Here is a 26,549-nt window from a genome sequence, read left to right on the forward strand (position 1 = left end):
AGCGTGGTATGACGTCTCTCTGTGGTGATGCTTATCCTTTGAAGACACAGATAAGCTCACTCACTTCAGCTGCTTGTGCCACAAATTCAAAACCCCACAGAAACTTATATGGAACAAAAATACCTTTCTTTTCTGTCCTGGAGACACAGCAGCAGAATATTACAATCAGCGCAATGATCAGGATCAGGAGCAAGGAGAAGGCCACGGCCAGCAGGGCGATGGCCCAGGTCGGCAGCGATGCGCCCTCCTCACCAACACTGTCTGCAGGAGCAGGAGGAGAAAGGCTTCAGTGACGACAGCACCGTGTGGGCTCACTGGTTGTAGCGGGCTCCAACGTGCCTTGTGTCTTCAGCAATATCAGGGCTCCCAGCCTGCTGCAGCAGGGCACTCCCAGCCAACCTCCCTCCTGTGTTTTTAATGACTCAGTGCTCAGCAGTATCTCCCACCCCAGAAGTCAGCAGTACACATAATTGCTTTGTAACCTGGGTCCAATTATCAGCTGGTTGACACCTCCCACATTCCTGAGAGCTGGATAAGGGTGGACCAGCAAGGCAACTGCCAAGGGTTAGAGCTCTGACTACCACACCGGGACAGCCTTTGGTTAGCCAGAACTGTAGAGAATGGTGGGTTCTGGCAGCCATGTTCCCATGGTCTAGGATTGCATAGCCCAAAGGTAACAGGAGCATCATAGGGAGACAAAAGACCCAGGTACACAGCTTTCCCCATGGCACCACCAGAGCCACCATTAAATCCATTTCTCCTGTAGTCATGTGAGCTTTCCTCGGCTCTTCCAGAGCCAATGTTCTTAGTGTCTACTTTGTCCTCTTATTTTAGCCAATAGGCATGGAGTTGAAAAGTAAAAGTATGGGGCCAGGCACAGTGGCACACACCTCTAATCCCAGCACTCAGGGAGGCAAAGACAAGCAGATCGCTGTGAGTTCAAGGCCAACCTGGTCTACAAAGTGAGTCCAGGACAGCCAAGGCTACACAGAGATACCCTGTCTCAAAAAAATGAAGAAGAAGAAGAAGAAGGAGGAGGAGGAGGAGGAGGAGGAGGAGGAGGAAGAGGAGGAGGAGGAGGAGAAGAAGAAGAGGGAAGAAGAATAATAAAGAAAGAAAGAAAGAAAGAAAGAAAGAAAGAAAGAAAGAAAGAAAGAAAGGCCGGGCATGATGGCGCGCTCCTTTAATCTCAACACTCGGGAGGCAGAGGCAGGCGGATCTTTTGTGAGTTTGAGAACAGTTTGGTCTACAAAGGGAGTCCAGGACAGCCAAGGCTACACAGAGAAAATAAAACAAAAAACAAAGGAAGAAAGAAAGACATACAAAGGTATGTTGAGGCAAGCAGGTAATGAAATGAAATAGAAAAGGAAATTGAAAGAAAAATAGATCTGTTTTTTACAGTCACGCCTTAAAACTGACATGTTAGCTTTGCGTGGCCATGTAAATTCAAATTCTCACTAAAATTGTGTGTGATTAATATGCAGTTCCCTAGTTATATGGTCTACGTTTCAAGTGCCATATGAACCCGGAGGGACATTTCCACCACCCTTGAAAGTCCTTCTGGGTGACATGGGACCTGTATGGACTATCCCAAGACAGCCTTAAACAGCATTTCACTCCTTTGTGCCTAAGCAGGAACCACACAGAAGCCAAGCCACAGACAACCACATTGATGTATGAAACTGTGCATTAATTTCAACAAGGTCTGTCAGCCTACCTCGCTGGCAGCGCAATGGAGAGAGGCCCGTCACTACAAGGTTTAAAATACCAGGTTTCCTCTGAAGGAACATGGGACTTGCTTTGACACCAATGGCATAAGAGGCCAACAGTGAAAATCTCTCTTGGGTGCATTCTCCTGTAAAGCTTTGCTTGAAGACTGGCTTGCTGTTTCTATGTCAACATCAAATGGCCAGAATATGAGTAGAATGTTTAGAGAGGATCACTTCTGCTCAGTATTGAGTCAAAAGTAAGCAAGAACTCAACTGTGTAAGGAGCTACAGGCAAGCAAGAACTCAGCTACATAAAGAGCCACAGGCAACCCTAGAAAGGCACCTCAGCAACTAGCAGTGCTTGCTGTTCTTACAAAGGACCCGAGTTCTGTCCCACATCAGGAAGCTCACAAATGTCTGTAACTCTAGCTCCAGTGGTATCCGAGGCCCTCTTCTGGCCTCTGTGAGCATTTCACTCATGTGAGCACACACACAAACACATGCACACAATATTTTTAAATGAAAGCATAGACTTGTCTAAAAACAAATCAAGGAATTGGGTGCTTTAAAGAATTATATAATGTTTTTAATACTTGGTTTTGTTCTTCATGAGTTGCTTATATTTTTTTATTTCCTTCTAGAGAATTAGAAAATGCTGGGCAATTTTGAAGATGGCTTTTTTTTTTTAACAGCTTACATTTACTGTCATTTCAAACTGCTGTTGCTTCTGTTTATTTTTATGTATCTTCTACCATCTAAACTGGACCTAACTCCTTTGAGATCAAGTGTCATGTATTGTACCTCATATACCTGGAATGTATTAGTCATGATGGGTGGACAACGATGGATGAATAACAAAGTGGTAGGTTGGTGGATGGATGGGTAAATAGATAAATAATTGAAAGAAAGGGAGCTGTGTGGGTGGGTAGTTGGTTAGATGGGAATACAGTAAGATGGGCGGTAGAAGGATGAGAGGATGGATGGATGGGTGGATGCCTGGATGAAAGAATGAATGGGTAGATGGATGCATGGATGGATGGATGCATGGATGGATGGATGCATGGATGGATGGACGCATGGATGGATGGATGCATGGATGGATGGACGCATGGATGGATGGATGCATGGATGGATGGATGGATGGATGGACGCAAGGATGGATGGATGCATGGATGGATGGATGCATGGATGGATGCATGAATGCATGGATGAAAGAATGGATGGGTAGATGGATGCATGGATGGATGGACGCATGGATGGATGGATGCATGGATGGATGGATGGATGCATGGATGAAAGAATGAATGGGTAGATGGATGCATGGATGGATGGACACATGGATGGATGGACGCATGGATGGATGGACGCATGGATGGATGGATGCATGGATGGATGGATGGATGGATGGATGGATGGACGCAAGGATGGATGGATGCATGGATGGATGGATGCATGAATGCATGGATGAAAGAATGGATGGGTAGATGGATGCATGGATGGATAGACGCATGGATGGATGGATGCATGGATGGATGGATGGATGCATGGATGGATGGATGCATGGATGGATGGATGCATGGATGGATGAATGCATGGGTGGATGGATGCATGGATACATGGACGCATAGATGGATGGATGGATGGATAGATGGATGCATGGATGGATGGATGGATGGATAGATGGATGCATGGATGGATGGATGCATGGATGGATGGATGCATGGATGGATGGATACATGGATGGATGGATGGATAGATGGATGGATGGATGGATAGATGCATGGATGAATGGACTGATTAAAACAGCTGAGTTCTTATCTGGATCCTGCATTGGAGTGTCAGCTACACTGAGACAGGCCTAGATCTCTCCTTTCTCCCTTATTAAGATATCCAGAGAAGAATTGCAGGATACATCCTACAGAAAGTCCAAAGTTATGTGTTTCCACTTCATCCAATGTTTTTCTGAGATAAGATGGGACAGAGAAAGAAAACTTTCCCCTACACAAAGAACTATAGGCCCCCTGGGAATGCTGAGAGCAGGAGAAACAGTCTGCTCTAAGGAAGAGCACACAGATTGGAAACCCAAGACCAAATAGCCCTAAGAATATGTACATACAAGTAACACTATTCAAACTGAGCAGTCTGTATTTATATATTTAGGAACACACACACATATGTATGTATAATGTATATACATATATGTAATGATGTAATGACAATTAAGAAAAAGGGGGCCATGAATTTGAAAGGGTACAAGAGGAAGTATATGGGAGGATTTGGAGGCAGGAAAGGGAAGGATGAAATGACATAATTATAATCAAAATTTTTTTCAAATGTGTAAAAGATGGTGATGAGAGAGGGAAAAGGGTTGTACTTTTTCCATCTCATACCTCCCCAACCCAAAACTGGGGTGCTGTCTCAGGCAGTCCTCACTGTCAGAGAGCACAACACCAAGCGTCGCTTGTAATGCCCACTGAGCAATCAGATCCGAAGCCCACTCCAGTGAGGCAGACTCAAGAGGGCTGCACAGCACCCTGGATGTTTCACAGGCCAGTGGCTGGTGACCCACACTTCAGGAATATTATTCAGGCCACTCTGCCCAGTACAGGTCATGGTCGTGCGTCCCTTCCCAAGAACACAATAATGAGATTATGAAAGCCAGAGTTATGATCTTGACTCTCACAGCTCGACTGGAAAGCGGGCCTCTGCGTAGAGGCCTCCTGAGTGCCAGCTGTACTGCACTTCCCACTGGAGGAACCAGTCACCCTGTGGCCCCTGTTTACTTTCTGGGTTGCCTTTGGCCTCTGGCTCACTCACCAGTCACAAGTCTTGCTCCACCAGCTTGTTCAAGCTCAAGAAATGTGTGTGAAAGTTGCGGAGGTAGGACTCACGTGTTCACAGTCCCCATGGACGTCCTACATCAAGTTACAGAGTCTCTCTCTCTCTCTCTCTCTCTCTCTCTCTCTCTCTCTCTCTCTCTCTCTCTCTTTCTCTCTCTCTCTCTCCCCCTCCCTCCACGCCTCCCTCTCTCCCTCCCTTCCTCAAGTTTGCAAATGTCACAAGTTTTCATAATAAGGACGCTAACTTGGGTCAGAGATGAGGTCTGGCTTCTGATGAAAAGACAGGGCTTTTTGGTGAAGTGCTTGCACTTTCTGTGTTCCTGTAACTAACCCCAGTAAGCTCCCTGATGTACCCAAGTAGACGTGGGTGAGCTGGGTGCATCACCAGTGCCTTATCTGGATAGGTAGATATTAGTTAGCATCTCTCCCTGACACACAACAGAGAGGCTTTGCTTTCTCAGGCTGTGGCTGTCTGCCATCCCAGAGCTTTGTGATTTCAGTAGCTGGGTTTATCTGTAACTGAGAAACCAGCTCTGAAGACAAGCGTTGGCTTCCCATGTGCCTTTCTTTGGAGGAGTTTTTGATCTCTAGGGCAGCACATACTTTGTGGCCTGAGTCTGCTAGACTTCCTAAACTCACTCAAGGAATTGGAATAATCCCCCAGCCTTGTGGGTACAGAATTGAGGCCCTCCCACCCCTGAGGAAGTCCCACAACTCTCACAGGTAGCTCCCTGTGAACTTGAGCCCCAGCTCTTCTAGCTCGACAGCCAAGGTTGAATGAGGTCTGCAGCTAATGAAAGTTGCATAAAACACAACACAACATGAAGCCAGATACCAGCTGTTCTGATCTTGATGAATAATTTAGAAACGAATTACCCTTTTGCAAATGAGTCCGATAAAGCAAGGCTCATTGCTGCCCACCCGCAGAGCCTTCCTTCCCCAGCCCTCTGGCAATTAAGGTGCTGTCCCAGCTAAGGAAGAACTGTGCTGATGGGGAGAGCCAAGTGCCCTTGCCTTCCACTTTCCCCTTCAGAAGAGGAAGGCAGAGAGCTAATCAGTAAGATCATCTTTAGAAGGGACCAGCCAGCCAGAGCTCTGTGCTACCTCATTATCTTGGGGAAAGGTGGGGATTTTGTTGTTTTGTTTTGTTTTTCAAGACAGGGTTTCTCTGTGTAGCCTCGGCTGTCCTGGACTTGCTTTGTAGACCAGGCTGGCCTCGAACTCAGAGATCCACCTGTCTCTGCCTCCCAAGTACTGGGATTAAAGGTGTCCACCACCATGGCCGGCAAAATGTCAGTTTAGGTCTACTTGGTGCCAACAGAATTTTGTCTTTCAACCTTCCCTGCCAAAGCCTGGACCAGGCTCATTGTCTCTGAGTAGCTTATAGGAGGATCAGGTTGGACAGGGTGATGGAGGGTGAAATGGAGCATCTGACTGAGCAACACCCCAAAAACTGACAGGAAAATGTCAGAAGAACACCTGAGGGGGCAGGAAACGCTGGACCAAGCTGAGCATCAAAAATAAGGATGGGGTGGATTACAATAGACAGAATAAAATTGAATTTACATGAGAAAGAGAGATGTGAACAGACACACGCACAGTGACAATGAAGGTTGGGATCAGGGCCGACTTCTACAAGCCAAGGAATACCGAGGCAAGAAGAGGGAAGCAAAGAGACTCTGTCACCACCTCCAGGACTCCCTTCCTGTTCTGTAAGGGGAGGGGTTTACTGTGAGCCTCCAGGGCTGGCTGACTGGACTCACAGTCAGGAGTAGACCCCTTAGCTCATGTGAGCCGCTGGGTTCACCCCCACCACTGTCCCTTCCTCCACAAAAAAAGCCAAGTGATCTTCATGTCCTACCACATGACCCCTGCACCCCTCAACCTTGCTCACAGGCTCCACGGGGCCCTTCAGTGCACACAGTCAGAGTCTCTGCCACGTCAAACTCTCGGCAATACTGTGGCCTCAGCCCCTGGTGCTAATCATAAAAATGGGCTCTCAGCTTTATTTTTGAGAAAAAAACATTAAGCTGAAACTTTGTCTCTGAACCTGCAGCCTTCTTATCTTAGCAGTGGGCAAGGCTTCTCAATGGCTTGTTGGCAATTGGAAAAAGAAAACCTCTGAAGACGCAGTGTGAGAACAGGCAAGGTCGTAGAATCACCAAGTCCACAGCTCCGAATCTGCCTTCACGACGTAAGGGCATCGCCCACGTGGACACGACCAGGAACTCAGAATGTCACTCACTCCAAAGCCCTCGGGCTGGTGAGGCTCACTTACCAGGTGAAGGCTGAACCACAGTCAGGTTGACAGCTAAGGACTTGCTGGCCTGCAGGTCCTTCAGCTCGGCCACACAGGTCAAGGTCCCGTTGTCCAATGGTGTAAGATCCAAGACACTCAAGACCCTCATAAAGTTGCCCGGCTCCAGAAAGGAGTAGGAGCTGGAATGGCTTACTGGGACCTCGAGCTCCCAGGAAATAACTGGGAACGGGGTCCAGCCCAGGGCATAGCAAGTCACATTACAGGGCTCACCCTTAGTGACTATAAGGTTGTCGCTAGGAATGTCCAGGGTCCCCATGACTAAAGAGAAGAGAGAGACAAGCTAGAGATTGGCAGCCTTCTGATTTTCTCAATTTTAGCTTCAAATTACACCTCATGAGACTTTCTTCCCAAGCCCCAGGAAGGCTGTGTCTGGCCCGGGAAAGCACAGTTCAGGCTCTATCCTGCCGCATCTGGATGCACCTGTTGGGCTCTTACAAGCGCGTGAGGTGACTCCCAAGAACAATGGAAAAACAAAAGCCAAGGATCACGGGATGTGGGGGGGAGGGATGGGGGGGGGAGCTACAGGATTCTCCCGGGAACAGAAGCAAGGAAGGAAATGATCTAGATTCTTTTCCCAGAGACTCACAAAAAGCAAATCTCTCCCCTGAAGTTTGGGTCAGTCATCTTCGTTTTATAATTTGGGGGTCATAAAATCTTGTGTTTTGTTTTAAGACAAACTCTCGTGTAGCCCAGGCTAATCTCAAATATTACTCGGGGTTGGCTTTGAACTCCAGATGTTCCTGCCTCCACTTCCCAAGGGCAGGGAAGACAGGCGTGTGCCATACCACCCAACAGTAAACTTTAAAAATAATTGCCTTGGATATTCCTTTAAAATCAGTTTCTAGTTATAAATTTCATTAAAAATCAAATATATTATAAACTGAATTAACCCAATTAAAGTTCAGAATTGTTGACTTACGTCAATATTTTCCTAAAGAATCCACTTGCCCCTGGCGGCATTCACGCTGCAAGGAATCCATCTGAAAATGATGTTTCCTTATGCTGACGTTACCAAAATAACCTGAAGGTTGGCCCCGGCACAGACACAGCCTTAGGACATGCATATGCATTCTAATGGTCACACTCAAACATGCTACCAGGCACGGCCCCCGCTGCTGGGTATAGTGGAAAGAACACTGGACCAAGACTCAAGAACTCCGAGCTCATTCATGGCTCCGCAGCCCAACTCCATCGCTTGCAATAAAACCACTGAAATCAGGAGTCTTGGAGTCCCCACCTCCGCATTTCCCATCTCTCAAGGGGATACTCTGACTACAATACATGATCTTCAAACACTTTGGTCTCAATTCCTTTTTGCAAAGCCACCGGAGACCCCAAAGAACTTCCTCTGTGTGGGCGGTAACGACATAGACGATTCGAAATACTTACTTAGAGCTAACAGTCGTAACTCATTACACGTTGATGTAAATGAACACATTTCCACTAAGCCGTATTTTTTTAACTAATAAAATAAATAAAATAAATAAACCAAGTGGCAATGTTTATCTATGCGAATCTGTATTATGTTCGGCTAGATCTTCAAGCCAGTAGCTTCATTCCTATGTTTCCGGATTGCTTTGTTTGAAGAGAGCAGGGGGGAAAAATCTGACTTCCCACGGAAGCACAGCTGGAGCCTTGAATAGGCTTCTTGTTTGTTTGTTTTGGGGTTGTTTTTTGTTTGTTTGTTTGTTTGTTTGTTTTGATTTTTGAGACAGAGTCTCTCTGTGTTAGCTTTGGCTGTCCTAGACTCACTTTGTAGATCAGGCTGGCCTCGAACTCTGGACTCACTTTGTAGACCAGGCTGGCCTAGAGCTCACAGTGATCCACCTGCCTCTGCCTCCAGAGTGCTGGGATTAAAGGCATGCACCACCACACCCGGCCCTTGAATCGGCTTTTTAAATAACCATGGGTACTCCTTGATACCATGCCGAAAAAGCAAACGGAAAAGATTTTTTGAAGGTGAGCTCAGAAGATTACCTTGAAACCTGACACTGCCTCAGTGAGCGCCCCCCTCCTCTCTAGACCAAGGCACTTGAGTAGACTTTAGCCCTCGTGTGATCTTTCTTTAAACCATTAGAATCAGTCGTGTGGACGACGCTGGCCTGTGAGTTAGAAGACTCTCTCCAAGGTGCAGCACGCAGCTCCCCCGTGTACCCGGGAGGATGGCTCTGGGAAAGAGTCACTAGCATGCTAGCATCGTCTTAGGTCATTATGAGAAGTCACGCCCTGGAGTGGGGAGTACCAGAGTGGATCGCTCTGTCCACCACTCGGAACTGTTATTACTTCCTGGATGCTACCGTGGAGTAAGTAAAGTGTCTGCTCTAACCTGCAGCATGCCTGCAAACAGCTCACTGGGTAGAGAAGGGGTTGGCTTGAATCGGAAAGGCTTAGAGTTTCGCCTGCTCACTATTTTGTCAGTTTCTCTGTTGTGTTTGAAGGAGAGGGGGTTTAAAACAGCAGGCAGCAGGGGCCCTCCGGATTCGGATGATTTGGATTCATCAGCAGGTAGTCCCCTAATGACCTGCGCTTGAGACCCGGCACTCACATGGTGGAAGAAGAGAACCATGTGGACACAATAAACAAATATCAAAAACTTCATATGATGACAGGTCCTAGGAGGGATGGCACTGCCTCAGGTAATGACAGAAGAACTTGAACTCGGGTCTCTCTGGTTCTCGGAAGGCAAAAGGGCGTGTCAGATGCCTCAGGCAGGTTGGGCAATAGTTGGACCAGTGCAGCTGCCTGGAGGGTTTTGAGTCTGTGACGGGGCTTCAGCTTCCCCCAGCCTCCTCTCCCCCACTGCCTTTCACTGAGTTAACCACTCTCCTGACACACACACACATTACACAAAGCCTCTAGAAGGTCCGGACTGACGTCAGAGGACTCACACAGGAGCTGTATCCCCTCTACTGAAATGGGGGGGGGGGGGGGAAGTAAATGGGCCTTGGGTAACTCGTGGCCATTTTCCTCTTTCCTCAGGATTGTGTCCTGGGAAGAGCCTGCTGCTCAGTGTTCGGTGACAGCACCGCAGCTCTGTCCCACTCCTTGTCCTCGTGCAGGACCTTGGAGAAAGCCTTCTTGCCCTCAGACACCTGTTCTTCTCTCCATAGTAAACCCCAAAGCTGCAGTAAGTATCAATGCATAAAAGTGCACGCCAGAGGCTTTCAGGCAGATGTACAGGCCTGGTGCTTTGGGAAACGCCTCAGAAATGTGTGTGTTGTTCAACTGTACATACCACAAGCACAGTAGTATGGAACCCTGCCTTCCAATCTGTGCTCCTTTGATGTACGGCTACCACACCCCATCAGCCCCAGAGGAACGGGCATGGACAGAGATCCACACCACATCAGCCCCAGAGGGCTGGGCATGGACAGAGATCCACACCCCATCAGCCCCAGAGGGCTGGGTATGGACTGAGCCCCCCACTCCTGCAACCCCATGGGACCTTTTTCTACTCTCTCAGAGATGCCTTCACACCAAGAAAACACTATCTATGACTCTTTAAATTATGTCTCTTAAGGTCTGCTGTCCTGAAGCATCGTGTGTGTGTGTCTGTGTCTGTGTGTGTCTGTGTGTATCTGCGTGTGTGTGTGTGTGTGTGTGTGTGTGTGTGTGTCTGTGTCTGTGTGTCTGTGTGTGTCTGTGTAGAGGTCACAGGTCAACATTAGGTATCTTCCTTAATCATTCTTCATCTTATTTTTTGAGACAGAGTCTCCCACTGGGCGCAGAGCTCACCAATTTGATCGGCCTGGCTGTCTGGCAACCCCTAAGGACCTGCCTGTCTCCATCAGCTGGGGTTGCAGGTACGCACTGCCACACCCAGATTTCCCATTTGGGTTCTGGGGAATCACTTTCAGGATCTTATGCTTGCTTTGCAAGCACTTTACCAACTGAGCCGGGCCTCTTCTATTCATACTAAGTACCTAGACTAGTATGCTTTTTCCAGGAATAAAAAAAATTTTTAATCCTCATATGGTAACTTCTATGAGCCAGGCTCTGTGGTGACGGCTTTCCATCGGCCCAGCCACCGCATGCTATAACAGCCCTGCGATGAGGGACCCAGAGCCCAAAGCCGGTGTGTGCTTTGTTCAAGACTGCAATTCTAAGCAACAAGGAGCGCGTGGGAACCGGGCACCAGGGGCCTAAGCCTGCTCTTCTGACCACTAGACTGCTCTGGATGTAAAACAAGATGAACGAGACAAAGCTTTGGAGTCTCCGTGGTTTTGTTGCCTGGTCCTCACAGCAAATGTGTGAGCCGAGAAGGGAGCCTCCCTGATCCCTGCCCTAGGGATGAAGGACGAAGGAAGGGACCCAGTGCAGCACCTCACTGGTTGACAACTGATAAAGTCAAAACAAGAGCTCGTGTCTTGGATTCCACTTCCTGAGTTCTTTCCATTATAACTGAATTATTATTGGAGAACCTGGGCATGCCAACTAGGCACAGAGTTTTAAGTAATCCCATGAAAATCTCAACTGAGAAAATATCACTATACCATTAATTAAACCGTACAAAATTAAGGATACCCCAAAGTAAAGAGCCACCAATTTCATTCAATTTCTAAAGTAAAAATCATTTATAAATACAAATACATAGGACATGCTTTTTCACCAAATATTATTACATTTGATTTGACAACAGACAGAATCTATGATTTCTCTGGGGCGAGGAAAAAAGTATATATAAGAAATAATCTCAAAGACAGAACTTGTTTTCACGAGAAATGCTGTCATTTCAAAACTGTAGAGATCTGAGCGCAAGGGCCCTGGGTAGAGACCACAAGGCCCTGGATTTGGTACCCAACACTACACAAAAAAGAAAACGGATAGGAAATTGTAACCCACTAGTCACAGCCTCTATCAATAATGTACAAACTCACTTTAAAAAGTGTCAAGGGGTCTTGATTTAGGTAGGACTATCTAAGCCTTTTACCTGCATCCTTGTGCAATGATCTTCAGCACACCAAATTACCTTCACAAATGAAAATAAGTTATGGTAGTATAGCCTAGTGGTCTACCCTTCTCTCAAATGCCTGGCGTATTTGGAGAACACACACCTTTGGCTGTGCTACAGTCACTATGGCAAGGAGAAAAATAGATCAGAGAAGTTCAGAGAGAGAAGATCGCTAAAGCTTCCACATCGATAATGTAGACAACGAAGTGTAAGCCAGTATACAAGAAGCCAGAGAAGGGGCCTGGCCGCCCGCTGTGCAGATCCGAGGGGCTGCAACGATCCGAAGAAGAACTCCAGGAAATGGCTCCAGAAAAGCAATTAGACCAGCTGGAGATGTGATAAATCCATCTCAAAGGGGAGAAGGGAGGAAAAGAAAGGATCAAACAAGGAAGGGAGGAAAGGAGAGAGAGACCTAAGAAAAGCAAGCATTGTCTCGGAACAGTCAGAGCAGTGGAGCCTAGACTACGTGTGAGAGAAGGAAGCAGGGCACAGAGGACAGAACACAGGAAAGCAGTCATCAGTTCAGAATCACAAAGGCAGGCCCCTGAGTATCATGGCACAGCCGTGGACTCAGGAGGCCCGTGACCTCCTCCAGATGACTCACCTTGCACCGAGAGGAAGGCAGTCCCAAAGATGTCGCTGTTCTGCAGGCTGCACTGCACGGGCCCCGAGTCGTCCGGCTGCACATCATGGATGATCATCTCGGAAACGAAGCTGTCGCTGGAATTGTAACTGGCAGAGGTGAAGCGGTTGTTGGTGATGATGGGCTCCTGGGAAGTGACGCTCAGCTGCACGACGCCTTTGACAGCCCACATGATGAGCTTCCAGCCATGAGTCACGGTACAGTTGAAGCGAGCGTCTGAACCCCTTAGGGCTGTTACGTTCTGAGGACCTTCTATGATCTGATAACCGGACCCAGAAACTAGAAAGCAATCCGTGAGTGAACCAGCTGACATAAATCAAGGACAGTCATTTAACCTTTTGTTTGCCAGCTATTATGTGTCCATCTGAAGGCTCGGCCTCTCTGTCTTACTGGTCCTAAAGCCAGGGACCAGGACTTCCGGGATATTCATGGCCAACGCAAGCCCCCTGCCACTTTTCCCCTAGATGGGTAACACTGACTTAACCACAATTCCATAGATGCTCACGGTCACCAAAGCCACAGGATGTGGCATTTAAAAGGTTGTATTTGCAGATACACCTTGTCAAGGGCCCTAACATGAAATCATCCTGGGTGTAGCATGGACCTCACGTCCAGTCCCAGGTGTCTCTATAAGAGAAGACAGAGGAGTCTGAGGTAGAGGGACGCACGGAGAAGCACTATGCCACGTGAAGATAGAGACCGAGACTCAAGCGAGCGTAAGTAAGGCCAAGGATTGCTATAACCAGCTGGCAGAGGTGGGGGACCACAGTCGGGACTTACAGCCTCATCAGTAGAACTGAGAGCCAGGTTCAGGCCTTGCACCCTGAGTTACACTCTTCCCCGACTCGTGTCACTCAGAAGACACACTGAAACAACACGTGCCCTGGATTCTCCTCAGCACCAAGCCATCAGTCAGGATATTCCTGCGATCTTTTGATGTTATATGACTCCTAACAGGCCAAAATGCTCGCCCTTCATGTATACTGGGAGCCCCCAATACCATCAGTTTTCCTCTTCTCACCCTGAAGAGCAAATGTGAGGCAGCCCCTAAAGGAAACCGAGTTGAGCCCTGAGCATCCCCAGGCAAGAGCCAAACAGTGACATACAGCCACACATTGGCCCCTCTTTATCAGCCACAATGTACTGTGGAGCAGGATCACGCACGCATGCGCGCACGCACACACACACAGACACGCACACACACACACACAGACACACACACACACACAGACACACACACACACACACACACACACTGGGACCAGCAGAGAGAAGGGTGCTGGGGAAGACAAGGCCGGGAGAGCCAGCAGCTGAGGAGAGGCAGAGCCAGGAGAGCCAGCGGCTGAGGAAAGGCAGAGCCAGAAGGCGAGAGGGCACCTGGACTAGCTCAGCGGGTGAATGCACACCACCACCACTCCCAGGGAATGACGGAAAGAAAACATATTCCCAACACCCATCACAAAGTGGATCTTCTCTACAGCCACTGGGCCAAGTCTCACTGATCTAGACCTACCTTGATCTTCAGCTAAAAAACAAACAGAAGGTCTCAAAACAAGCAAACAAACAAACTAGAAATGACTCGGTCTTTGTTTGCTTCCCATTGCGGTGATAAAACACTGACCAGAAGCAACTTGGAGTGGGAAGGGTTGGTTTCACCTTGTGCATATCATATATCTGGGGTCACAGGAAGTCAAGACAGGAACCTGGAGGCAGGAGCTGAAGCAGAGGCCATGAAGGAGCACCGTTTACTGGCTTGCTCTCCGTGGCTCGCTCAGCCTGCCCACAACTAGGGCCACCTGCCCAGAGGCTGCCCTGCGCACAGTAAACTGGGTCCTCCCACATCAACCACTAACCAAGAGAATGCTCTACAGACTTGCCAACAGGACGGTCCATGGAAGCACGTGATCCGGCCTCACAGTTGGTGGGGACAGGTAGTAATAAGACAGGAGAAGCCTAGGCCATGGGAAATTCTTTTGAGTTTGATGCTCCCTGGTTTTGCTGCTGTTATTTGTTTGTTTTATGTTGGGTTTTGGTTTGGTTTTCGGACAGGATCTCTCATCTCCCAAGCCGGTTTTATATTTGCGATAGAGCCTTGAACTTCTGATCCTCCTGCCTCTAGGTTCTGAGTGCCACAACAGCTGACCGTGTGGGGCTGGGAGACAAGCCTGGGGCCCTGTGCATGCTGGGTAAGCACTGTACCTACCACTGACCTTCCAATGAAATCGGTGATTACCAGCCTTAAGCACAATTCTCTGCCCTCTCTGGATCCACCAGCTGCACCCCTGACAAGGGACACAAAGCCACAGTACTTTCTTGCTTCCTCTGTGACCTTGACCCACACCAAGCAAACATTAGACAATGCTTGCAGATAAGACCTCTACTCAGCCACACACCGTGGCTCTCGCCTTCCTCTCCTCTCCCCTCTTTCCCTGCGGAGCAGAGCTGCACAAGAGGACACATGGTGAGGGAAGGCAGGGTCTCCCCACCTGAAAGCTCTGCACGTGTCACCCAGCAAACCTTGTGGGTGTCTGCTGTCTCAAAGAGTCCTGGAGGACTAACTCTGACATGAACTCTGGTGCCCCATATTTGACCACCTCCCCTTGGTGGGGAGGCCTGGTGGCACTCAAAGAAAGAATAAGCAGGCTACGAAGATGAGACTTGACAGCCTATGACCATATAGTGGGGGAGGAGGTCGCCCTCGGTCATAGACCTAGGGGAGGGGAATAGGGTGAAAGCGGGAGGAAGGGAGGAATGGGAGGATACAAGTGATGGGATAACGATTGAGTTGCAATATGAATAAATTAATTTTTTAAAAAAAGAGTCCTGGAGGAGTCTCTTCTCCTGGAAGGTCTGTGGGAGTGGGATCCCCGCCCTTCAGCAGACAGAGCTGGGCTTCTCTGTTGCCCTAGGGAGTGTGTCTGTAACTGCCACGTATAACCTTGAGCAGGACCGCCCCTCCCCCCCCCCACTCCCCATCCTGACATCACTGGAGGTTGGCCAACCTCTGCAGCTCTCCTGATCCTCTGAGCTGATGATAGAACTGAGAATGTGCCTCTGCTAGGGAAGTGCTTGCTGTGCACCTGTGAGGACTTGAGTTTCACACCCAGAACCCATACAGAAAGCTGGGTGTGGCGGTACACGTGTGTAGTTCCAGCACGGAGCAGGTGGAGGCAGGAGGCCTCCCTGGGGCTCACCGGCTAGGTAGCCCAGGCTAAACAGCAAGCTCCAGGTAGATGTGAGGTATCCTATCTCTAGAAGATAAGTGAGTGACACCTCAGCATGACCTCCACATGTATGCGCACACACGCATGCCCACACAGACACGCACACTGAAAGTGATCCACTTGACACAAGCAGCTTCACCATCTGTACCAATCATCTCCACTTCCCTGCTACGGTGCAGACCTCACACTTTCTCCCTCTTAGCCAGACTTCATAGTGAGCGGAAATGCAGGCTGGACATGTGGCCAAGGACCGGGAAGGAGTTTGGGATGGAGAGAGGCGGGCGGAGAACACTGCCTGGGTGATGGGCCCTCAGAGGGAGAGACAATGGGAGTCACCGTGTCATGTGCGGGGACCCACGGAGGAAGAACGGAACGAGGAAGGAGCCCTGAGGGGCGCTCGGGCAGATCTGACCTGCCTGCTAAGCTCCTGGGATAGGGATGCTCTGGGCAGATCTGACCTGCCTGCTGAGCTCCTGGGATGGGGACGCTCTGGGCAGATCTGACCTGTCTGCTGAGCTCCTGGGATGGGGATGCTCTGGGCAGATCTGACCTGTCTGCTGAGCTCCTGGGATGGGGATGCTCTGGGCAGATCTGACCTGTCTGCTGAGCTCCTGGGATAGGGATGCTCTGGGCAGATCTGACCTGTCTGCTGAGCTCCTGGGATAGGGATGCTCTGGGCAGATCTGACCTGTCTGCTGAGCTCCTGGGATGGGGATGCTCTGGGCAGATCTGACCTGTCTGCTGAGCTCCTGGGATAGGGACGCTCTGGGAAGATCTGACCTGTCTGCTGAGCTCCTGGGATGGGGACCGAAAGAGCTAATGTCACTGCTGGGCCACCAGCTGCACCCAAAGACATCTCTGCACGGGCAGCCCAGGGGAGCATCTCAAAGCAGCTGGCTGCTTGTGTCCCACCTTCCCCTCGATGTCCAGACCCGTCTAAGCAGCTCATTACCTCAGATAGACCAGAGAGCCCTTCACAGGGCTGTGTTCTGACACCAAACTCTGCCACACGACATCTTTCTCCATCTCCCGTTGTCCCAACTCCACCTTGAGCCACTGGACATTTTTTTATTTAATTTATTCAGATTACAACTCAATTGTTATCCCATCACTTGTATCCTCCTGTTCCTTCCCTCCCGCTTTCACCCTATTCCCCTCCCCTAGGTCTATGACCGAGGGAGACCTTCTCCCCCACTATATGGTCATAGGCTGTCAAGTCTCATCTTGGCAGCCTGCTTATTCTTTCTTTGAGTGCCCCCAGGCCTCCCCACCAAGGGGAGGTGGTCAAATATGGAGCACCAGAGATCATGTCAGAGTCCGTCTCCGCTCTCCACATAACTGTGAAGAATGTCCTGTCCACTGGGTAGATCAGAGTAGGGGTTCGATGTTTACTACTTGTATTGTCCTTGCTTAGTGCAATAGTTTGAGCAGACCCCCTGGGCCCTGATCCACCCATAATAATGTTCTTCTTGTAGGTTTCTAGGACCCTCAGGATCCTTCTATTTCCCCATCTCCTATATTTCTTTTACCTAGAGCCTCAGTGCGATGTCCTCACATCTATCCTAATCTCCTGGTAAGTGAAGACTTTCATGGGACATGACTTTTGGGCTAGTGCCCAATTATAAGTGAGTATATACCATGTGAGTCTTTCTGCTTCTGGGTTAACTCACTCAGTATGATCATTTCTAGTCCCATCCATTTGTCCACAAATTCGAGATTTCCTTGTTTTAATAGCTGAATAGTATTCCATAGTGTAAATGTACCACAGGTTCTTTATCCATTCTTCCCAACCCTACATCTGACAAAGGACTAATATCCAAAATATATAAAGAACTCAAGAAATTAAACACCACCAAACCAAATAACCCAACTGAGAAATTGGGCTCAGAACTAAACAGAATTCTCAACAGAGGAATATCGAATGGCTGAGAAACACTTAAAGAAATGCCCAACATCGTTAGTCATCAGAGAAATGCAAATCAAACCGACTCTGAGATTCCATCTTACACCCATCAGAATGGCTAAGATCAAAAATTCAAGTGACACCACATGCTGGCGAGGATGTGGAGAAAGAGGAACACTCCTTCATTGCTGGTGGGAATGCAAACTTGTACAACCACTTTGGAAATCTATCTGGTGCTTTCTCAGAAAAATAGAAATAGTGCTTCCTCAAGACCCAGCTATCCCACTCCTTGGAATATACCCAGAAAATCCTCCAACACACAACAGGGACATATGCTCAGTCATGTTCATAGCAGCCTTATTCATAATAGCCAGAACCTGGAAACAACCTAGATGTCTCTCAGTTGGACATTCTTAAAGTACCAAACTTATCAAGTCTTTCTGGAAGCCTTTGCACATGACCAGCCTGGAATCCAGTCTCACTTGCTCCTGGGCTCCTGACCCAGTCATCTGTCCTAGGGGACAGCATCCCAGATCACCCTGCTTATGCTGAACTCCTGCCATGGGCGCTCCACTGAGAAGCTTCTTCAAAACCATTGTCACAGCGGTGACTTCTTGTTTTGTTTTTGTTTTTGTTCTCACTTGATGTCTTTCTGTCCTACTCTGAGCTCTGGTGCCTGTGCCTCAGCTATGTGGCACACATCAGGGGTTCAGTGGACATTTCCTGAGCAAATGGACTAACTTAGATCTATGTAACTATGGGCAAGATAGGGAGGAGCAATGAAGGGATGAGAGAAGGGAGAGGGAGGGAGAGAGGGAGAGAGGCGGGGAGGGAGAGAGGCAGGGGGAGGGAGAGAGGTGGGGGAGGGAGAGAGGCAGGGGGAGGGAGAGAGGTGGGGGAGGGAGAGAGGCAGGGGGAGAGAGGGAGAGAGGCAGGGAGGGAGAGAGGTGGGGGAGGGAGAGAGGCAGGGGGAGGGAGAGAGGTGGGGGAGGGAGAGAGGCAGGGGGAGAGAGGGAGAGAGGCGGGGAGGGAGAGAGGTGGGGGAGGGAGAGAGGCAGGGGGAGAGAGGGAGAGAGGTGGGGAGGGAGAGAGGCAGGGGGAGAGAGGGAGAGAGGTGGGGAGGGAGAGAGACAAGAGGGAGAGAGGGAGAGAGGTGGGGAAGGAGAGAGGCAGGGGGAGAGAGGGAGAGAGGTGGGGAGGGAGAGAGACAAGAGGGAGAGAGGGAGAGAGGTGGAGAAGGAGAGAGGTGGGGAGGGACAGAGGTGGGGAGGGAGAGAGGCAGGGAGAGAGAGGGAGAGAGGTGGGGAGGGAGAGAGACAAGAGGGAGAGAGGGAGAGAGGTGGAGAAGGAGAGAGGCAGGAGGGAGAGAGGTGGGGGAGGGGGAAGAGGCAGGAGGGAGAGAGGCGGGGGAGGGAGAGAGGCAGGGGGGAGAGGCTTGGAGGAGCCCTGTGGGTATGTGGACACTTCCTCAGAGCTAAGTCTGTAAGCAAAGAGACTCAACTAGCCACAAGCCTTTCCTAGATGAAATATGTAAGAGGTCCAGTATCCATTATAAATTTTCCCTGGGGACTCTAAAACTAACCCATAATATTCAGCCCTCAAACCTCAAACAAGATCCATCTTGACTCAAACCAATACTTAAGGCTCAATATCCATATATATAATCAACCAGAAATACGTATAACCATATATGGTTATGGTATATATATATGGTATATATACCATATATATCTGGTTGATTATATGTATATGTGTGTTTATGTAATTCTGAACATATATATTCAGAAAACTAAGCCCAGAGTTCATCTAATTCTCTCCAGTCTTTAAAGGACCCTTGTAACCACAAAGTATCCCTAAACCATGGATTAACGGTGGCCTGTCAGCCCCAGGCTCAGTCCCGAAACTGTTCCCAGGCCTGGCTTTCCTCTCCACTCCACTGGGAAATGTCCAAAGGGGCCCCCAGGCTGCTTCTCACCGTGTGCTCCTCAGCCAGGAGCTCCTAGGCTTCACGCGCAAATACACCCAAAGGTGGAATTTCCCAAACCTGCCCATCTGACATTCTGCTGTTCCTGACTTAGTTTCACTCTGTTTTGCTTGGTTAACGCTGTCACAGCCAGGCTGATAAAGCTCAGTATCCACCCATCCAGAACAGAGCACACAAGCTCCCGAAGCCCAAATAGGCATGGCCGCCCCTGCAGTGAGTAGAACTGTGGACATCTGGGGTGGGAGGGACAGATGGAGCTGTTCATTGCATGTTCTTGTCTCCATGCTGATCACCAGGATGAGTGTCTGTGACAAGTCGTCCAGGACACCTTGGCCTACAAACGTCCCTGCGTTCACTCTGCTCTTCTGATGCATACACCACACCTTCAAGTTGCCTTAATAAGACACAGAGAGGTGCTGGAGGCAGTGGCTAAGGAGTCAGGACCTAATTAATCCAAAGCCAAGTGCACAGACTAGGGATTGTGAGACCCAGCTCAGCCCAGCCTACATGGGCCCTGCACGCTCTGGAGTCCACCCTACCTGATGCCCTGAAGGACTGCTGGTGGCGAGGCCATAGGAGGCTCAGAGATCCCACCCTAGATATCACAAGAGTCAAGAAGGCTTTCAGACAGAGGAAACACCTGAGCCAGCTAACCCTTGAGAGATACAAAGAGTCTGAGGAGGTGGAAAGCATGTGTGAAAGATATCTCAGTAACTGAAACAACCCAAGTGACAACCTCAGGCACCTAATGGAGTAAGCCTAGGGAAAGCCCAATGGAAGTCAGAGGCACCAAGGGGGACCATGAAACAGAGATGCAGGGGAGTGCCTGAGGAGGAACACCTGGAGGGAGTGCCTGAGGAGGACCACCAGGAGGGAGTGCCTGTGCCTGAGGAGGACCACCAGGAGGGAGTGCCTGTGCCTGAGGAGGAACACCTGGAGGGAGTGCCTTTGCCTAAGGAGGAACACCTGGAGGGAGTGCCTGTGCCTGAGGACGAACACCTGGAGGGAGTGCCTGTGCCTGAAGAGGAACACCTGGAGGGAGTGACTGTGCCTGAGGATGAACACCTGGAGGGAGTGCCTGTGCCTGAGAATGAACACCTGGAGGGAGTGCCTGTGCCTGAGGATGAACACCTGGAGGGAGTGCCTGTGCCTGAAGAGGAACACCTGGAGGGAGTGCCTGTGCCTGAGGATGAACACCTGGAGGGAGTGCCTGTGCCTGAGAATGAACACCTGGAGGGAGTGCCTGTGCCTGAGGAGGACCACCAGGAGGGAGTGCCTGTGCCTAAGGAGGACCACCAGGAGGGAGTGCCTGTGCCTGAGGACGAACACCTGGAGGGAGTGCCTGTGCCTAAGGAGGAACACCTGGAGGGAGTGCCTGTGCCTGAGGACAAACACCTGGAGGGAGTGCCTGTGCCTGAGGACGAACACCTGGAGGGAGTGCCTGTGCCTGAGGAGGACCACCAGGAGGGAGTGCCTGTGCCTGAGGAGGAACACCAGGAGGGAGTGCCTGTGCCTAAGGAGGACCACCAGGAGGGAGTGCCTGTGCCTAAGGAGGACCACCAGGAGGGAGTGCCTGTGCCTGAGGACGAACACCTGGAGGGAGTGCCTGTGCCTAAGGAGGAACACCTGGAGGGAGTGCCTGTGCCTGAGGACAAACACCTGGAGGGAGTGCCTGTGCCTGAGGAGGAACACCTGGAGGGAGTGCCTGTGCCTGAGGAGGAACACCAGGAGGGAGTGCCTGTGCCTAAGGAGGGCCACCAGGAGGGAGTGCCTGTGCCTGAGGACGAACACCTGGAGGGAGTGCCTGTGCCTAAGGAGGACCACCAGGAGGGAGTGCCTGTGCCTGAGGACGAACACCTGGAGGGAGTGCCTGTGCCTAAGGAGGACCACCAGGAGGGAGTGCCTGTGCCTGAGGATGAACACCTGGAGGGAGTGCCTGTGCCTAAGGAGGAACACCTGGAGGGAGTGCCTGTGCCTGAAGAGGAACACCTGGAGGGAGTGCCTGTGCCTGAGGATGAACACCTGGAGGGAGTGCCTGTGCCTGAGGAGGACCACCAGGAGGGAGTGCCTGTGCCTAAGGAGGACCACCAGGAGGGAGTGCCTGTGCCTGAGGACGAACACCTGGAGGGAGTGCCTGTGCCTAAGGAGGAACACCTGGAGGGAGTGCCTGTGCCTGAGGATGAACACCTGGAGGGAGTGCCTGTGCCTAAGGAGGAACACCTGGAGGGAGTGCCTGTGCCTGAGGACGAACACCTGGAGGGAGTGCCTGTGCCTAAGGAGGACCACCAGGAGGGAGTGCCTGTGCCTGAGGAGGACCACCAGGAGGGAGTGCCTGTGCCTAAGGAGGAACACCTGGAGGGAGTGCCTGTGCCTGAGGATGAACACCTGGAGGGAGTGCCTGTGCCTAAGGAGGAACACCTGGAGGGAGTGCCTGTGCCTGAGGACGAACACCTGGAGGGAGTGCCTGTGCCTGAGGATGAACACCTGTACCCTGTCCTGCTGCATCTTCTGCTCATCCTTCCTCCTGCCCTGATTTTGAAGTTTGCAAACAGCCTGCCCACCTACTACACCTACCTGTCAGCCCAGCCAGGATGGCCAGCACAGCCAGGACATCTCTCCAGCTGCCATCCATCTCAGCATGATCTTCCTTGCCTGAAAGATAAGGAAGGGAGGAGGTGATGTTTGGAGCCATGGCAATCTACTGCACAGCTTCCGGGCATTGCATCCTAGGCAGAGCAGTGCTCTCTCCAAAGATGCATCTAGGGCTCATCACAGAACCAAAGGGTGGGAAGCTGGAGATGGCCCCATCACTGTGTTCACACAGACAGTTCACATCAGAGAATCCTGAAGGGCATCACCTGACCTGGAGTCCATTTATAAGTGGCAAGACTCCAGCACGACAGCCTGACTCTGTTCCTGGCCAAGAGGTACAGCGGTGATGCCAGTGAATAGATGGTTGTAGAGATGATGAGAAGGTGGTGAGATGTGGGGAGACAAATAGCCAGGCAAGTGTGGGGCAGAGGTGTTGGCTGTCACTTCAAGCAGGTGATCATAGGCAGGCTCCGGGGAGCAACCACACACACATTAGTGGGAAGAGCAGAGAAATAGCAGGTGCAAAGGGCCTGGGGTGGGACCATCCTGGGCATGTTGAGGAGCTACAGAGATAGCCCTGTGCAGAGTGACTGGGAAGGGTGAGGTCATACTCATGGGGGTCGGGGCAGGCGTAGCCAGCTCTGTCGGCTGCTTTACAGCACAAGAGGGTCCCCTTGGGTCTACCCTCCTTCTGACCCCCACCTTGGGACCACCCTCAGCTTCTTTGACATCCCTCATGCTCGCCATCTTCCCTTCTGTTTTCTCACAGCATTGTGAGGCCCACTGACTCTCTGTACACTGAACCATCTTGAGCTGTCTGCAAAACCATCGCTCCTGCCCTCAGGCCAGGGCTTGTTTCCCAAAATTGTTCCCACCACCCACGTGCAGAGCAAGGACAAAGGAAGCTTCTCACTTCTAGTGTGGCCTCAGTGCAGGTACCACAGCTTGCTGATGCTGGTCCCTCTAAGCTGAGCAGTGCTGGGTCCCCTCAGGGTTCCAGTGTTGGGCACACTTGTCCAGTCCTCTGCTCTCCTGACTTCTCTGATGGCCCAGAAACAGCGCAGCCAGTACAGGGTCCACACTGGCAGAGGAAATGCCTAGCACCTCTCAGGCAGTGCATATCCCACAAATGCTGAGTAAGAGTTTCCATTCAGGCCTGTGACTCACCTTTTTTATACCTAAGCTCAACCCCAGGGACCCCAGCTCTTAGGATGAGGGTGGACTTCACCCTTGGTCTCTCTGATGCCTTGCAAACCTCAGCATGCGCACAGGACATTAACTACTGGCACCCTACCTCAGAGTTTAAACGCCTGCACTAAGGTCCTGTCCCGCTGTGAGCCTGAAGCACTCAACAGAACTGGAGACTGTACCTCCTCCTCGGGCGGTCTCCCGACAGTCAAGATGCTGCAGAATTCACAGCCTTCTGAGGCCGAGCCCTGAGCCCAGAGCCAGTCTCACAAAGGGGCAAATAAATCATTTGCTAATTTTCAAGCTCAATTAACACAAGTTTGCAAGGAAATTGCTCCATCGGTCACCTGGAATGGCCCGGCCAGCAGGGGAGGATGGGGAATTGAGCTGCCCAGTTCTGAAAGCCAAGTTGTTGTTGGTGGTGGTGGTGATGGTGGTAGTGGTGGTGATGATGGTGGTGGTGGTGATGATGGTAGTGGTGGTGATGATGGTGGTGGTGGTGATGGTGGTGGTGATGATGGTGGTGGTGATGATGGTGCTGGTGGTGTGGTGCTGGTGTGGTGGTGGTGTGGTGCTGGTGGTGTAGTGGTGGTGGTGATGGTGGTGGTGGTGGTGTGGTGCTGGTGGTGTAGTGGTGGTGGTGATTTTGTTTTCTTTTGTTCTATTAAGATAGGACTGTGGAGCCCAGGCTGGGCTCAGACACACTGTGAAGCAAAGGCTGGCTTCCAGCTCCTGACTCTCCTGCCTCCTTCTCCAAGTACTGAGATTACAGGTGTGTGCCACTGTTCCCAGCCTGAAAGTTGCATACTTTACTGAAAGCCACTCACCACTATCAAAACTGCAGTGAGGGACAGGCAAAGGTCATCAGGAAATGCTTCCACCACTGATAAGTGAGGTGCGTCAGCTGCAGAATAGGGCACACTCCTTAACCCAGAAGGAGCTGCCCCTGGGAACGTGCCACCTGCCAGCGTCCCCTAGACCAGCTATCTCAGCTGCCCGTACTGTCCCAAACCAACAGCACAATCATGAGGTCACTGTAACAGAATGTGTATGGACACAGCACTTGAGAGTGTGTGCAGCCACTGGCATCATCAAAAAAGGGATATTTACAGGACAGCCAAAAGCACACACGTGACTTTGATTAAATAGGGACCTAGGCCAGAAATCCTTAGCTAATATCTCTGTAGGGGTTGAGACTCAACTTCTCATTTATTCTGCTGCAAAAAACTTTGAATGACCTACTTTTAGTCGAAAAACTTCCATCTCTTCAAAAGTATAAGTCATATTCAGTTTTGTCAACCTCCTACCCAGCTCCTCACTGACACTGGCTTGGTGGGGGGCGGGGAACACAATCAGAAAATCTGACTGACAGGTCTCCGCGGTAGCTGAAAGAAAGAGCACGAATCTGCTCTCTCACAACTCTCTCCTTATTTCTGAGCTGCTGAAAATATTTCTGCATTTGGAACCTCCAAAGTGTCTAAATGGGCTGTTTCAGAAGGAGTAGGGGACCAAACGGGAGTCCAGTATTTCTGCTACACTTCGGAGCCCACAACTCTGTGCATCAGAATTTGGGACTGCTTCCTCACTGTGGTGTCCCTCTCCTCACTGGGCCTCCCACCTCCTCACTGTGGTGTCCCTCCTCACTGGGCCTCCCACCTCCTCACTGTGGTGTCCCTCTCCTCACCGGGCCTCCCTCCTCCTCACTGTGGTGTCCCTCCTCACTGGGCCTCCCTCCTCCTCACTGTGGTGTCCCTCTCCTCACCGGGCCTCCCTCCTCCTCACTGTGGTGTCCCTCCTCACTGGGCCTCCCTCCTCTTCACTGTGGTGTCCCTCCTCACTGGGCCTCCCACCTCCTCACTGTGGTGTCCCTCCTCACTGGGCCTCCCACCTCCTCACTGTGGTGTCCCTCCTCACTGGGCCTCCCACCTCCTCACTGTGGTGTCCCTCCTCACTGGGCCTCCCACCTCCTCACTGTGGTGTCCCTCCTCACTGGGCCTCCCTCCTCCTCACTGTGGTGTCCCTCCTCACTGGGCCTCCCACCTCCTCACTGTGGTGTCCCTCCTCACTGGGCCTCCCTCCTCCTCACTGTGGTGTCCCTCCTCACCGGGCCTCCCACCTCCTCACTGTGGTATCCCTCCTCCTCACCGGGCCTCCCTCCTCCTCACTGTGGTGTCCCTCCTCACCGGGCCTCCCTCCTCCTCACCGAGCCTCCCTCCTTTGTGGCCTACTCCCTGGAAATCCCCAGTGGCAACAGAACACCTTGCTCCCCTGCGCAGCTACTCATCAGGGGGAGATGGCATATACACAAGAGTTTGTCCAAGGACTGAGAAGACTGCTTCCCCATCCTGTGGGTCCTGAGACCATCCCCTGAACCCCAGCAGAGCCCTGGTATAACCCCAGAACAGCTCCATGCAAGACGGACGCTCACTGACAAATCACTGGGATTTTTGACCCCTGAGAGCAGCTTCCCTGTTTAATTTTCAACCCAGTGGAAGCTGGAAGGCAAACACTCTGCGCATTCCTGTGGGCACCCCACCAATGGCTGACTAGGCACCCACAGAGCCCTGACTGGGGAGAAACCCAACGGACAAACACCCATGACGGGAGCTGTGCACCGGCCTTACCTCAGGCAGGTAAATCTCTGTATTCCGTTCACACAGGGCTTCCTGGCTGCGGCCTGCTCTCCACACAAACACAGGAACACCTGTGACTGGACACTCCTCACCCTGTAACAGGAAGTTCCTCGAGAAGTGGCCCTATCCTGTCAGTGCCTCAGCTATAAACATAGAGGTGCAGGCGAGCGCCCGAGCTACAGGGACACTCCTTCTTAACCATTAGCCAGTCCAAACACAGGAAGTGTAGGCCCAGACTAAGAAACAGAGGCGGGGCCTCCACTCTTCCTTCTCAGGAGACTTTTCCCAGTCCTTCCGGGGGAAGGCTGCCCATATCCTGGTCTAGGTGTTCTTGGCCACCAGCTGGAATCTGACAGGCTCTGCCAGCCTGAAAGGCTGAGCCAAAATACCTTGGCCTGGCCATCCACCTGCCTCTAGCAGAGGCCCAAGGCCTGGTGAAAACGGTTCCCTCCCAAGCCAACAGGACAGCCCTAGGGCTAAGTGAGCTGCTCCCTGACAGCCTTTAGGAGTGAGCGCTGAAGTGTGCCTAGAGAAAGCGTCTTGGCAGATTAACCATTCCTGC

General features: G+C 51.0%; 1 protein-coding gene across 5 annotated transcripts in view; it reads right to left on the minus strand.

The window, feature by feature from the left end:
- Positions 1-26,229, minus strand: part of IGSF5 (immunoglobulin superfamily member 5) — a 42,413-nt gene extending 16,184 nt beyond the window's left edge. The window contains exons 1-5 of one of the 5 annotated variants that reach the window (XM_084800419.1): positions 25,979-26,229; positions 22,149-22,226; positions 12,425-12,742; positions 6,828-7,127; positions 124-261 (exon numbers count right to left, since the gene is read on the minus strand). In XM_084800419.1, coding sequence (XP_084656545.1) covers positions 124-261; positions 6,828-7,127; positions 12,425-12,742; positions 22,149-22,206 — 814 coding nt within the window. In that variant the 5' untranslated portion in view covers positions 22,207-22,226; positions 25,979-26,229. Of the gene's footprint in view, positions 1-123; positions 262-6,827; positions 7,128-12,424; positions 12,743-22,148; positions 22,227-23,079; positions 23,171-23,460; positions 23,621-25,978 lie in introns of those variants that run through there. The other 4 variants (XM_084800421.1, XM_084800420.1, XM_084800422.1 and 1 more) reach the window with 4 other exon arrangements.
- Positions 26,230-26,549: the final 320 nt, after the last annotated feature.

The sequence above is a fragment of the Acomys minous genome (assembly GCF_964271855.1).
Source record: "Acomys minous genome assembly, chromosome: 11".
Lineage (NCBI taxonomy): Eukaryota > Metazoa > Chordata > Mammalia > Rodentia > Muridae > Acomys > Acomys minous.